Raw genomic sequence first — 13,431 nt, 5'->3', positions numbered from 1 at the left:
CATACAAATTAGGGGAAGATTGTCACAGATGTTAACTCAGGGACACTCTTCCTCAACCAAAAAAAAAAAAAGTCTGGGCTCTCTATCCTTGCCTTGCTATGATGAGAAGCAAGGTAAATAACTAACATTCCACTCTGAATCACAAGCAAAAGAAGGAAAAAAAGAAATCCTAGCTCTGTGTTCAGCTTCATCATTGAATTTTATACTTTATCATAGCTCCTCATTTCTTGGAAGAAAATGCACTTACATGCACTTGAGAGAAGTCACCAAGCCAGCCTCAGCTCTCCTCTGTCTGCCCCACAGCTTTGGAAACAGAATTTTCTTATACAAATCATATTTTATTTCTTATAAAAATTCTCTTGGTCTTAGTCAGGATTATTATTTTATTTTGTGTATATTTGTTGTTTGTAATTATTTTTCTCCAGAGAAGCAGGAAAAACTTATATGAACTACTAGAGATATTTGTAGAGTGAGATTTTTTTCTTGACAATCCCTTATATCTCTTTTTTTTCTTAAACTCCATTAACTTACTGGAAAACACACTGAGTGTGAGAAATGACTCCCATTTGCCTATTAGTATAATCTACCTGTCTATTAGTTTTGCTGAAACCGGGAAACATGAAGTTAGACTTCGATAAATTTGAAATATATCCAGTAATCACTTATTGCTTGTGCTAAATAATAATAAAAATTTTGTACCTTTATAAAATACTTTTATCTTTTCAGAGCTTTTATTTGGTCACAGAATAATCATTTAATATCAGTAGGGCAGATGTGATTAATTTCTCTAGGAGATGAAGAAACTGACATATAGCGAGCATGATGTGGATAAAGACAACTGTTTAATTTGAGGCACAGTCATGACTCCTGTATCCTAGTGCATACTAGTTTTACTACTGAGCAAAGCCATTTGAATGTACCTTCAGAAGTTACTCTTCAAGAGAAATTCGTAGAATCAAAGATACAGAGTTTAAGAATACTGATTTTCTTAATACTGGCAGACAGCTGGGACCCTTTTTATTCTTCCTTTATCTGGCTTCATGATCTTGGATAGCATACTTATGTCTCCCAGCTTCAGTTTCTTCAGCATTAAGATGGAGATAATAATATCTACTTTTTGAGTTTGTTGTGGGAATAAATGAGAAAATATTGCCTAAGAGTTTAGCACAGCATCTGACACATGGTAAGCATTCAGCTAAATGGTAGTGATTTAAGTCACCCAGTAGATTCTATGGTCTATGCTTACTCAACTCTTACCTCATTATTAATACTTTGAAGATGTCTGAGTGTACTATATGTTGTACAGATTTTCTTCATTTTCAAAAACCTGTATAATGTTTTAATTTTGAATAATTATAAATCATATGTAGGGTAATTTTTCCCTTTAAACTTTTACTTATTTTTTAAAAGAATCTGACATGGAAGAAAATGGTTTAAAAAGTAATCCTTTTACATTGAAATTCCAATTGAATGTGATCATACATTTCAGTTAACAAAACAAAGCGAATTTCAACTAAGACTTTTATGAGCCAACTTTCTCCACTTAATGTAAGTCCATATGAGCAAGATGAGTTCTGTCTTACTCTGGCCTTATACAAACTAAGTTTCTACTGACTTTGATGGGACAGTATTAATACTAACTGTGGCTTCATCTGACATGATTTTTCATACTTTTTATATTTCTCTTGCCAGATCTTGGCTCTTGTAGCTGTCAGAAAAGGCATGGACTACCTCTTCTCCCAGCATGACCTCAGCTTCCTCGATGATGTCATTCCAGAAAAGGACAAGAAAAAGAAGGAGGATGAGAAGAAAAAGAAGAAGAAGAAAGGAAGTCTGGACAGTGACAATGACGATGTAAGGAGCTTTCTAAAATTCCGAAGTAAAGCTAGCTAAACAAATGTAAAAAATGTAATTTTTTTATTCCTTATGTGAGATGTATGGCTGAGTTCCAAGAATGTTACCTGGCTGTGTTACATGTCGCTCTTTACCTTCCTTTGACCTTTATTTTCTCTCTTTGGTTTTTTACATTTTCTGAAGTCTTTCTGTAACCATTAGTACACTAATAGTGGTAAATGACTTCTCAAAAAAAAAAAAAGAAAGCCCGCCTCATTTAAAGAATCCTCATCGATAAAAAGGAAGTTTGCTTAGTAATGCTCTAAAATGTATTTGGTTTGCTACTGATAATCCAAGATTTAAATTTGAGATAACTCAGTTTTGTATAATTTTAAACTTAAAGGAACAGATGCCAGTGACCTCACCTCCTGTGATCTATGTATCTATTTGAGTAGGCTCTCAGCGGAAGTTCTCTGCTGTTGGATTTATCCTCGCATTGGACTTTGACATGGTTTGGGATTATGTCTCCGTAACCCTTCAATAAAAAGGAAAGGAAATTGGAATTTGGGATCTTTTTACAAAACTGTAGTAGTCAGGGTCATAGTCTAGATGATCCTTCTATAATTGAGTAAGTTGAGAAATAAATTTATTCCCTATTTTTTCCTTTAGGAAACCGTTTCACAGAAATAGAGGTACTCCTATCGGAGTCTGTAGTCAGTGCTAGGAGAAAAGCTGGGATTTGTTTTTCATTAACACACATACATACATACACCCAAGCAGCTTATCCCAGTAGCCTTGTGAAGGGACTGCCAAAATGACATTTTCTATGTGAAGATTTGTTCTGGATTTTACACAGTACAGTATCCCCATTCTAACAGAATCCCCAACATCCCATTCTAAAGTAGGAGTATAGTTAACTTTTCGTGTCTGCTCTGTACTTGATCATTTTCATTGATCATACGTACTTGTCCTTAATTGCCATAACAGCTTTTAAAGTATATATTTTTGTTCCTATTTTACAGATGAAGAAATTTAGACTGAGGAATTGTTGTCATTTTTCTAAATGTACACAGCCATAGGTGGCAAAGGCAAAACTCTAATTCAGGCCTGTCTGAGTATTTCCAATTGGTCAGCCTGTCTGATTGTATTCTTTTTGGAGAACCTGGAAATTGTACAGTGAAGGAAGGCAACAGACAAAATTGGATTTCAGATAAATTGATCCAATAAGAAAAGGCTAAATATACGAGGCACATTTAGCTAAAGAGAAAATAGTCTGAGGGAGCTTTTGTGACTGTCCTCATCCATCTTCAGTGAGAACAGGTATATAGATTTTTCTCTTTCCAACGATGAAAGAAAAAGAGAGAATGTGTTTAAAGTGCAGCACAGATTAAGATGCAGTATTAAAAAAGAATGATGTATTTACACATTGAATAGAAATCAAAATTTGAAATAAATTTCTAGAGCACTCAAGATAAAAAATAAAAAAAGGACTGCCTGAAATATTGAGATAACTAAAGCAGTACTTCACCTTGAATTTTCAAAACAAATACCTCAATTTATGTACACCAAACTTAAAATTCATTACACATTACAAATGTATGCAGTCATATTATGGAATCCTCTTCTCTAATGGTTTTAAGAAAAAAATAATAAAATATCAACTTTTGGGGATGTTTTAAATTTTGTGCTCTCTAGCATCAAAAGTTGAATCCAATGAGTTCTGAGAAGTTTTCTAATTCTTAAATTCTATTTTCAACAAATCACATTTTATTTAAACAATGCTATTCTTTTATTAACGACATTTACCATTATCATCTCCACATTTCCAACAGATTTCTTGGAGATAAATGTGATACTTCTTTCTTTTCTTTTCCTCTTTCTCTTCTCCCCCCCCACACCCCCCAAACAAACAAAAAACCCAGCTATATATGTGTCCTAGACAGTGAATCCAACCAGCCAATTTAGAGTATATCTATGTAATAAGTTTTGTGAGTTGAACTCATTATTTGGAAGCTCTATATTTAAAGAGACTCTCCTAATGTTCACGTGATAATCCTGGGGTATGGGGTCCATGGATATAGGGAGACATGTGGGGGTATTTGTGAGCAGAAGTAGTGAAAATTACGTCTTGCCAACATTGAGTCACTCGATCATTTTTGAACCTGCCTGGCAGGCTATGATGAAGGGTTGACCGCCAACCTGTTCATCTTTGGATGCTATTATTTGGGGAAGTGTTTGAGATACTGTAATAAGACCTGTCCTTGGCATTCTCATAAAGGTAGGTGCATATGGCATCTTCATTTTTCTTTTTTGGTCAATTTAAGTACAATATCTTAATCCTTTAAAGGACTATTGTGTCTCCTTACCCTCTTTAGATTCACCATAAAGCAATTTTCAATGTGTGTAGTAGGCTTTATGTTAAGATTTATTTTTTCTTTATTTTCTTTGCGCCCTAGTTCCCATTTTTTTCTTTCAACTAAAGGTTATCCCCTTGGTACTTTCAGTTAAGAGATGAATTTGATCTTTTCAGTCCAAACATAGACTTGGATACAATATAATGAATGCTAACAACAACAACAACAAAAAGTAAAGGCATAATTCTGTGGAAATCTGTCACAGCTTTGGTTTAGGTGGCCTATTTTTTAAACAGCCCCATGATTAGCGGCTTGGTTTTATCATTTTATTCTGGTTATAATTCATCTCTGCTTATCTGACCATCATAGGCACTTTCCTTCAGACCTTTTCTCGTTTTGCTAAATTTTCAAGTATCTTTAGTACAAGCAAATTGAAATGAACTTTTAAGTATAAAATAGTTATAATAGCTTATTAGAGTAAAGAAAGGACTTTATTTTCAAGTATGTATAGAAGGCTCTTTGATAGCTGATATTAGAAAGTCTTCTGCCTGTCTTGGAATGAAAGATAAGTCATCATTTTCCTGGAGATAGAATCAGAAACAAGAATCATAAAGGAAACAAGAATTTCAAGTCCGTATTACAGTTTTGGAAGTTTCCTAGATTTAATCTTTCACCCTGAGATTGTTTGCTTTACACGTACAACAAACCTATAAATGTTTGCCAGTTGGGAATCCGGCTTATGGAAAGCTTTACAATTGTTTTAATTTGTAGTGATCTCCATTTGGTATGGGTCTCATTTCAATTGACTCAGTCTCATTAACTCAGAAGAGAGGAAAACAAATGTGAGAGAGAAAGATAGTATAGAATTTGAAAAGTTAGCTAAGTGGAAATGATTGTATCTGTGCGTTTTCTCCCTAGTACAATGGAAATGATAATATGATAGGTTTGCTCAATACTGGGAGGTAGGAAGGGCTGTATAGTAAAAACTTTCTAAAAACTTGTAAATTTCTTTCACAGTCTGACTGCCCATACTCAGAAAAAGTTCCAAGTATTAAAATTCCAATGGACATCATGGAACAGCAACCTTTCCTAAGTGATAGCAAACCTTCCGACAGTGAGTAGAACTAGCCTCTTGCATGCCTGCTTCAATATGATTTGCACTTGCAGGGAAAAACTTTACAACTACCATCTACATTAACTTTCCTTCTATTTTCTTTCTTTTTTTCTATGTGAAGATTTACACTCAATTATTATAAAACTTCGTTTTTACATTTCCTGAGCTTCACTCTTCTTCCTTTTATTCATAACCTTTTATGTTTTTGTTTGGTAGTCTTTTCTCTGATCCAAGTTATCACCAGTTTCTTTCAACCGCTAAACTCATAACCATGTTTTTAATTGATTTTTCTTTTTTCCACTGGTATTTAGAATTGCAGCTTATAGTACTACATCACTGTCTGTTACTGTTTGTCTTCCTTAGGCTTCAGCCAATGACCAAATCAGCTCAAAAGAGAAATTGCATCATGAGTCTCTCAATGATCGATGAATCAATTGTTAATCTTGAAAATTTGGAATAATTGTTATTTTCGATTAAATTGGCAATCCAAAACTATTAACACAACTTTTTAGGTATAACTTATAAGTTATGTGCATTGTCTTCCTAATTTCTTCATTGCCTTTCTGCTATTTCCGAATCACCTGTGTAACTGCACTGGTCTTTCTGGCATAATAGCCTGATGGCTAAGGGGCAATGGTTTCTGACAAGTCATCTTTTCTTTTGTAATTGAGTTAAGAGCCCACTTGAAAAGGGGGAAAACCTCTGTAGTAACATCAGTGAATATCTCAAGCTTTTCCACTAGCAAGTAGCAACTGCCTCCAAACTGCTTTCACTTTGAGTTTTCATTTGAAGAAAATGTATTCTTTTAGATCCAGATGCACTTCAAGGTATATTGGTCTGTTATTGAAAAAAGACACTTGAGACACTTAATTTCCATTTGACAATGCCATTTCAGCTTCCATAAGAGGTTACCAAGAAGGGTTTGAAATGAATGACTATTTACGAAAAATGAGTATGTTAGTTATCTATTGTTATATAACAAATCACCACGAAACTTACCAGCTTAAAACAACAAACATGTGTTTCCTCCCACAGTTCCTGACATTCAGGAATTTAGGAGGAGCTGATTTGGGGTCAGAGTCTAGCTAGCTCTGGGTCTCTCCTGAGACTGCAGTCAAGCTCTCGACTCAGATCAAGTCTGAAGACTTGACTGGAACAGGAGAACTGCTTCCAAGCTCATGCACAAGGCAGTCGGCAGGAGGTTTCAGTTCCTTGGCCCATGGGCATCTCCACAGGGCTGCCCATAATACAGTTTCCTCCAGAGCCAGTGATAACAGAGGGAAAAACCAAGACAGAAACTTCAGTCTTTTATAGCTGAATCTCAGAAGTGACATACCATCACTTCTGCCATATTTTATAGGTCATGCAAACCAACCCTGGTATAATGTGGGAAGGATATGAATACTAGAAGGCAGGGCACGTTGATGGCCATCTTGGAGGCTGGCTACCACACTGGGTTTAAAGAATAAAGAACTAAAGCAGTCTTGCCTTTAGTGTCCAATCTGTAACCAACAGCTTATAACTGAGGCTCGTTTCTTCTCAGTCTTATCCATGGGATTTACTTAATACTTCCGTTTTGAATTCGAACTTCCTAGACTATGTTCTGGCTTCATTTTTCATCTTGAGAACATTCATAGCAAGAGGAGACTGTGAAAGGAACACAGCACATATGTCATCCCTTGGCATCATAACGTGCTACAGCCCTTCTAAGTATGGTTTATAGGCTGCTTAAGAAAAAAAAGAAAAGCAAAAATCACAGCTAGAATTTGAGGCTCCTGGAGAAAGTTTATGACAAATTGATTTTTTAGTACTAGTTCTTCATTCTCTCAAAAACCCTTTAAAAGGATACATTAAAAGTTGATATAATATTAGAAATTTACTTAAGCAAAATACCCATGATCATTCTGAGATCTTTTATAATGTCATATTAATTCTTTATAATCCGTGAAAGAACAAAATTGATAGTAGAGTTGCAGTGTAAGTAAGTTCCTCAAAAATCTTTTTTTTCTCCCTTGAATAACAGAGGACAAAATTGTGAGTGCTGAAGATGGAAGGAAATCCAAGGGCAAGCTTTAGACATTAAGTCAATGCTATCACCTTATACAAATGATTCACCTCTTCCCCTCTCACTGAGAAAAACAGCGATCATCCATCCCAGAAACCTAGAGTGAAAAGAACTAAGTGATTTTGGCATCATCCCACTACTTAGATCCTTCACTTCATACAATGTTTATTTAAATTGTCTAAATTTGTCTTTCTTATTCCTTACACTTGTGAAAGATGCATCCATTTTTGTGAAGATTTTAAGTTTTACTCTAATTTTATACTTTACCAGAGACTACTATTTATGCTTTTAAAACATTTTTCCCCCCAGGAGAAAGATCACCAACATTCCTTGAACGCCACACATCGTGCTGATAAAATTCCTTTCCTTCAGTCACTCGGTATGCCAAGGTAAAGCACAGCCCAGCATTTTACGTTGTTCTTTGGGATGCTTGCCCTACAGAAATGTAGTCAGTGGTGGGTTATTGGCAAAACACCTTGTTCTTCTTCCTCTCTACAATTTATCTTAAATAAATTGCCCAATCACCAAACCTTGCCCTGGTTTTACTGGTAGAAAGCATTCTAAGAGCTACTCTACTTACTCTTAGAAATACAGTCATACGTTGCTTAACAACGGGGATATGTTCTGAGAAATGTGTTGTTAGACAATTTCATCATTGTCCCAACATCATAGAGGGTACCTACGCAAACCTACATGGTACAGCCTACTACACATGTAGGCTATCTGGTACTAATCTTATGGGACCACTGTCATTTATGTGGTCCGTTGTTGACCAAAACATCATTACGTGGCGCTTGACTGTACTGGAATCTTTCAGTATCGTTAAGGTAAAGCCCAGGATCAATGCTAGCTCTTATCATTTCACTATCATCTCTGATTTAAGGGGTAACCCATTTCCTGACAACTTTCCTCCAGTAGTTTCCTTGCCTCTTAACACAAGTCTAGAGATTTTGGATCCTTCTTCATTTTCAAAAAAGTGAAATCTCTGAATATTTTCGTGTAAGTCTTCTTGTCCTTTAATTTCTGACAGTACCCCTCACCTGGCAGTCCTTGATTTTGGGTTTTTTTTTTTTAATCTAGGTATGAGAGCTTATGAAATTTGTGCTTGAATTTCTTGACTTTATTGGTAGCTTCATCCCATTAAAAACGTTTGTTTTTAATACAGAAGGAGGAGATGAGTATTTAAAGAAAACAGAAGGACACATTTGGCCTCTGTTCAGTGCATAAACATTTGACAGATGATAAAGGAAGTCTCATGTACTTACTATTTTCTTTCTTTTCTTTTTCTCTAGTCCTCCTAGAACTCCAGTAAAAGTTGTGCCTCAAATTAGAATAGAACTTGAGCCTGAAGACAATGATTATTTCTGGAGGAGCAAGGGAACAGAAACTACATTGTAACCTGTTTGTCTCTCTTCAAACTGACAGTTTTTGTTGTTAATGTTCTTGTTTTTTGTCTGGTTGTGTATTTTTTAATTTTTGTTTTGTTTTAGTTTTTGGTCACTGGCCAAATAATACAGCGCTCTCTCTGCTTCTTCTCTCTTGCATAGGTAAAATCAAGACAATAGTGCACCGTTCCTTAAAAAGAACATCTGAAGAATCCCCTTTGTGTTCTTATACTTTCAGATGTGTCCTCTGACAACCAAATTCCTCTGTCACTCAAGACATGCACAGACTCTGTCCTTTTCCTTTATTAAGCAGAGGGCAAAAGTATTCAGGATTTTATAACACCTTTTATTAAAATATTGAAGGAACTTACAACTTTAGCTTTGGAGCTGTGCTTACTGGCTTGTCCTTCTGTCTGGTAGAACAAACCTTGACTCCAGACAGAGTCCCTTCTTGCTTCTAGAGCTCTCCAGGACTGGAAAAAGTGCTGCTATTCTAATTTGCTCTTGCTTGTAAACCCTAATCTTAGAGTTATCAAAAGAAGAAAAACTAAAGGTACTTTACTCCCTGTAGTAAACTATCGCCATCATTGTAGCAAGTGCTGGAATGTCCCTTTTTCCTATGCAACTTTTTTTAACCCTTTAATGAATTTATCTGTTGAGTACATTGAAGAATATTTTTCTTCCTAGATTTTGTTGTTTAAATTATGGGGCCTAACCTGCAACTTATTTTTTGTCAATTTTTTAAACTTTTTTTTAATTACTGTAAAGAAAATGAATTTTTTCCTGCAGCAGGAAACATAGTTTTGAGTAGTTCTACCTCTTATTTGTAGCTGCCAGGCTTTCTGTAAAAATTGTATTGTATATAATGTGATTTTTACACACACATATACACACACACACATACACACACACAAATTCACAATCTCTAGGGTAAGCCAGAGGGCTAGATCAGATTAAAAACACCATGTTTCTAAGCATCCATTTTTCCCTTTCTTTAAAAGAAATTTAACTGTTCTATGAAGGAGACTGGGGGAGAAGGAAGAAGCTCCTATATAATGGGATTAACTGACATTTTGATAATAGTAATATCCGGGCACAGATGCTGATTGTATTACCATGTCAATGTCCTATGCAGTATTGTTAGGCATTTTTTTCATTTTGAAATATTTGTGTGTTTGTGTATGTACTCTGTGTGTGGCTGGTGCACATGTGTGCAAAGTTAGAAAGAGACGGAGTGACAGCAGGCAAAGGACAAAGTTATCCAGCCTCTTGTGTCAGTTTTCATAAAATCCAAACCACATATGAAAAATCCAACAGAGGTCCAAGAGACTTACCATTTTACAAATGAGGGTAAATATATTTTATTACCCAGATATCAGTCACCATCATTGATACAATAGCCTATATTTACAATACAAAATCCATAGGAATATTAATAGATCACTTGCACATCTATAAAGTGTTTATGGAAATGCAGATAAATCTGCAGAGCTATATATGTATACATCTTAGCAATACTCACACATTTTTCTTAGGGATGGAAAGACAATTATTCCTTGTGATTGGAACATTTAGAATATATATGTGTATATATATATGTGTATGTGTATTTCAAAGTACCATATTGAAAATTAGAAAAAAGAAAGTTAGATCTTTGTTTACCAAATTTAGCATGTTATTTAAGTGTAATGTTTTAATAGGTTGCATTATGTATTGTGAATCTGCCTTAAAATGACATTTTAACATGTTGAATCTGTAATTTTGGATTCGTATAACCATATTTGCAATATATCCTAGCTAAAACAGGTTGTTGGAAGAGTACTAGAAGCAGAATGAAACCACTTATTTTGGTTTCATAACATGCACATATTCACTCTCACTCATTCTTATATTAATTAAATTATAATTCTGTTCTCTTGGAATTTTGATTATAAAAAGTTTATCTTGAATTAGCTGTTACTTTTATAGTATCTGATAATCTTAAAACTTTTGATTTTATACAAATTAGACGTAAATGATCTGCAATTTTTTCATTAAAATGCAAGTGGCAAATTACATGTTATTTGTTAAAACCTCACGTGCCAAATTTTAGCATCATGTTTGTATTTAGAGCTTTCCTTAAAATGATTACTCTATGTTATCCAGCTTTTCATTACCCTAATATAGAAATATATAAGAAGCATTTCCTTTTTCTTAACTGATGGAAGCATCGATAAAATGTTTAAAAGTCATGCATAGTAAGTTCAACCGAACTTATGATCTTGTTAAATTAAAGACACTTTTGTTCACTTTTATGAAAGCTCTAGATATAATAATTTATTTTTCTGATCATGAATCAAGTATTTGAGGATTCATGCCCCTCTCCGTCCCTTTCAAAGAACTCTTGAAGCAACTTAACCCAGTATTTCAGCCTTTGAGCAGATCTAAAAGCTATCTACACCTGCATTTATGAAACCTGTTCTGTGACAGAGGTTGAAATTCATGATGTGAATGAAGATATTACCTTACTAAAAGGAACAGTTAATATCAAACACTTTCAATATTTTGGAACCCAGGGAAGTTTAAAAAAAATCATTACTTTCAAAGGCACAGAAGTAGCTACCAAACAAACAGAACCTGAGGTCCATACGGAGACACCAAATTATCTTTCTTTTTTCTTTTTTTTGGTGAGGAAGATTGGCCCTGAGCTAATGCCTGTGCCAATCTTCCTCTATTTTTTGTATGGGGGATGCCACCACAGCATGGCTTGGTGAGTGGTGTGTAGGTCCGTGCCCAGGACCCAAACCCATGAACCCTGGGCTGCTGAAGTGGAGTGAACGAACTTAACCACTACACCACTGGCCCAGCCCCCAAATTATCTGTATTTTAATTGAATTTACTCATTGTCTAAGAACTAATTTGATTTTTACGTGGTTTTGTTTCTATGTAAACTGGACACATAGAATACAATGGTACATTTTTTTACAGAGTGTTTCTCCCTGATGTGAATATGGAGTTAAGATTCAAGTTGTTGGAAGTACAGGACTAAGTGTCCACTCAGAGATGTTACCTAGACGTCCTGTTGTTGTACAAAATTACTATTGGAAGAGATCACTAGCCAAGAGTCTGCTTCGTCAAAGGGGCATAAAGGCCTTTGGTTTTGCCTTTGAGAGAAAATCTCTTGGAGACGCTATTTTCCTTGATAAAAGTCACTCTTCTCTATTATGTGAAACAATGACTTGGACTCCTATGTATTTTTTGTGCTGTCGGCAGCAGCGTTCCTGCTTCTTCTTCCAGTCAAGCAGTGGAATGAGGGTAGGGGGATGGAGGCTCAAAGAAGAAAACAAAACCCTCTCTAATCAGCTCTCCACCTCAAAGGATGGAGGGGAGGAGTAATTGCCAGCGACATTCAGTTTGTGTATACTTTATGCACATGCACCAACACACACAGAGTAAATCTTTTATCAGCTATGTATTGGTGTTTAATACAGAGAATGATTGTCTTCCAAGTTTTTGGTTCTTTTTTTTTTTTTAACTGTGTTAAAGTACTTGAAATGTATTGACTGCTGACTATCTTTAAAAAGCAAAACAAAACCATTTGAGTTGTATTACTGAGGTTGACATTGTTCAGGGATGGGACAAAGCTTTCTTCAATCCTTTTCATACCACTTAATGATTTTGGTGCAGGAACTTGAGATTTTCTTATTTATTCCATGATATTTCACATTTGCTCTTCACAGCGTGAGCATGAAGCCCAGTAGCACCAAGTGGCTGAGTATAATCAAATGATATTTTATAGCACTTGACTATCTGAAGGGCCTTGGGAGTTTTCAGATGATGATTTCATTGAGCTTCATTGCAGCCTGAAATAAAAATGTTTTGTGGTATATGCTAACCAGTCAAGTTGTGTTTTGACCAGAAATTTGGATATGTCCTAGTTCTTGGCTGATTTCTTTGTGCTCTATGGGTACATAAAAAAATGCTGAATTCTTGTTTTCTAGGCAAATATTGCAACTCAGGGCTAAAGTCATCCAGTGAGACTTTTAGAGCCAGAAGTAACTTTGTCCCAGTCCTACAATGTGAAAAGAGTGAATAGTTGCCTCTTTTTAGCCATTTTCATGGCTGGTACATATCCGTACACATTACTTTTCAGAATCAATACGCACTTTCAGATAATCTTATTTTTATTCTCTTAAGTCTTTATTAACTTTGGAGAAATGATGCATCTTTTTATTTTAAATGAAGTAGATCAACATGGTGGAACAAAATGATAAAGAACAGAAAACATTTCAATATATTACTAATAATTTTTTTCCAATATAAAACCTAAAATTCCTATAACATTATAGTATTTTACAGTTTTATGAAGCTTTCTATTGTGACTTTTATGGAATTAAGAGATGAAGAAGATGAGATATTTTAGCATTTATATTTTTCAAAATTAAATGTATACTTAAAATAAAGTAACTTTATGCATTTATGAGTGTCAAGTGCTTCTCTTCAACTCTTCAAATAGTTATTAAGTGCCTCTTATTTCACTTCTTTGGGTGCTGCAGGGACTACAAAGATGAGTAAGTCAGAGTCCCTGGCCTAAATTACTTGGAATCACTTCAGGGAGGAGGATAAAATAAATGTCCAAATTATATAAAATAAGAGATTGTAAGAATTATCTATTCAAGTATTAGTGAAGTGCTATCATGT

At 34.9% G+C, this 13,431-nt stretch overlaps 1 protein-coding gene across 15 annotated transcripts in view; it reads left to right on the top strand.

Moving 5' to 3' along the window:
- Window positions 1–13,204, top strand: part of SLC4A4 (solute carrier family 4 member 4) — a 396,171-nt gene extending 382,967 nt beyond the window's left edge. For 8 of the 15 annotated variants that reach the window (XM_070263715.1, XM_070263716.1, XM_070263713.1 and 5 more), the window contains 4 exons: window positions 1,693–1,854; window positions 5,205–5,301; window positions 7,676–7,755; window positions 8,659–13,204. In XM_070263715.1, coding sequence (XP_070119816.1) covers window positions 1,693–1,854; window positions 5,205–5,301; window positions 7,676–7,719 — 303 coding nt within the window. In that variant the 3' untranslated portion in view covers window positions 7,720–7,755; window positions 8,659–13,204. The remainder of the gene's footprint in view (window positions 1–1,692; window positions 1,855–5,204; window positions 5,302–7,675; window positions 7,756–8,658) is intronic. The other 7 variants (XM_023637993.2, XM_070263714.1, XM_023637994.2 and 4 more) reach the window with 1 other exon arrangement.
- Window positions 13,205–13,431: the final 227 nt, after the last annotated feature.

This window comes from Equus caballus, chromosome 3 (genome assembly GCF_041296265.1).
Source record: "Equus caballus isolate H_3958 breed thoroughbred chromosome 3, TB-T2T, whole genome shotgun sequence".
NCBI lineage: Eukaryota > Metazoa > Chordata > Mammalia > Perissodactyla > Equidae > Equus > Equus caballus.
The sequence above is the reverse complement of the archived record's forward strand: the minus strand, read 5'-3'. Positions and strand labels throughout refer to the sequence as shown.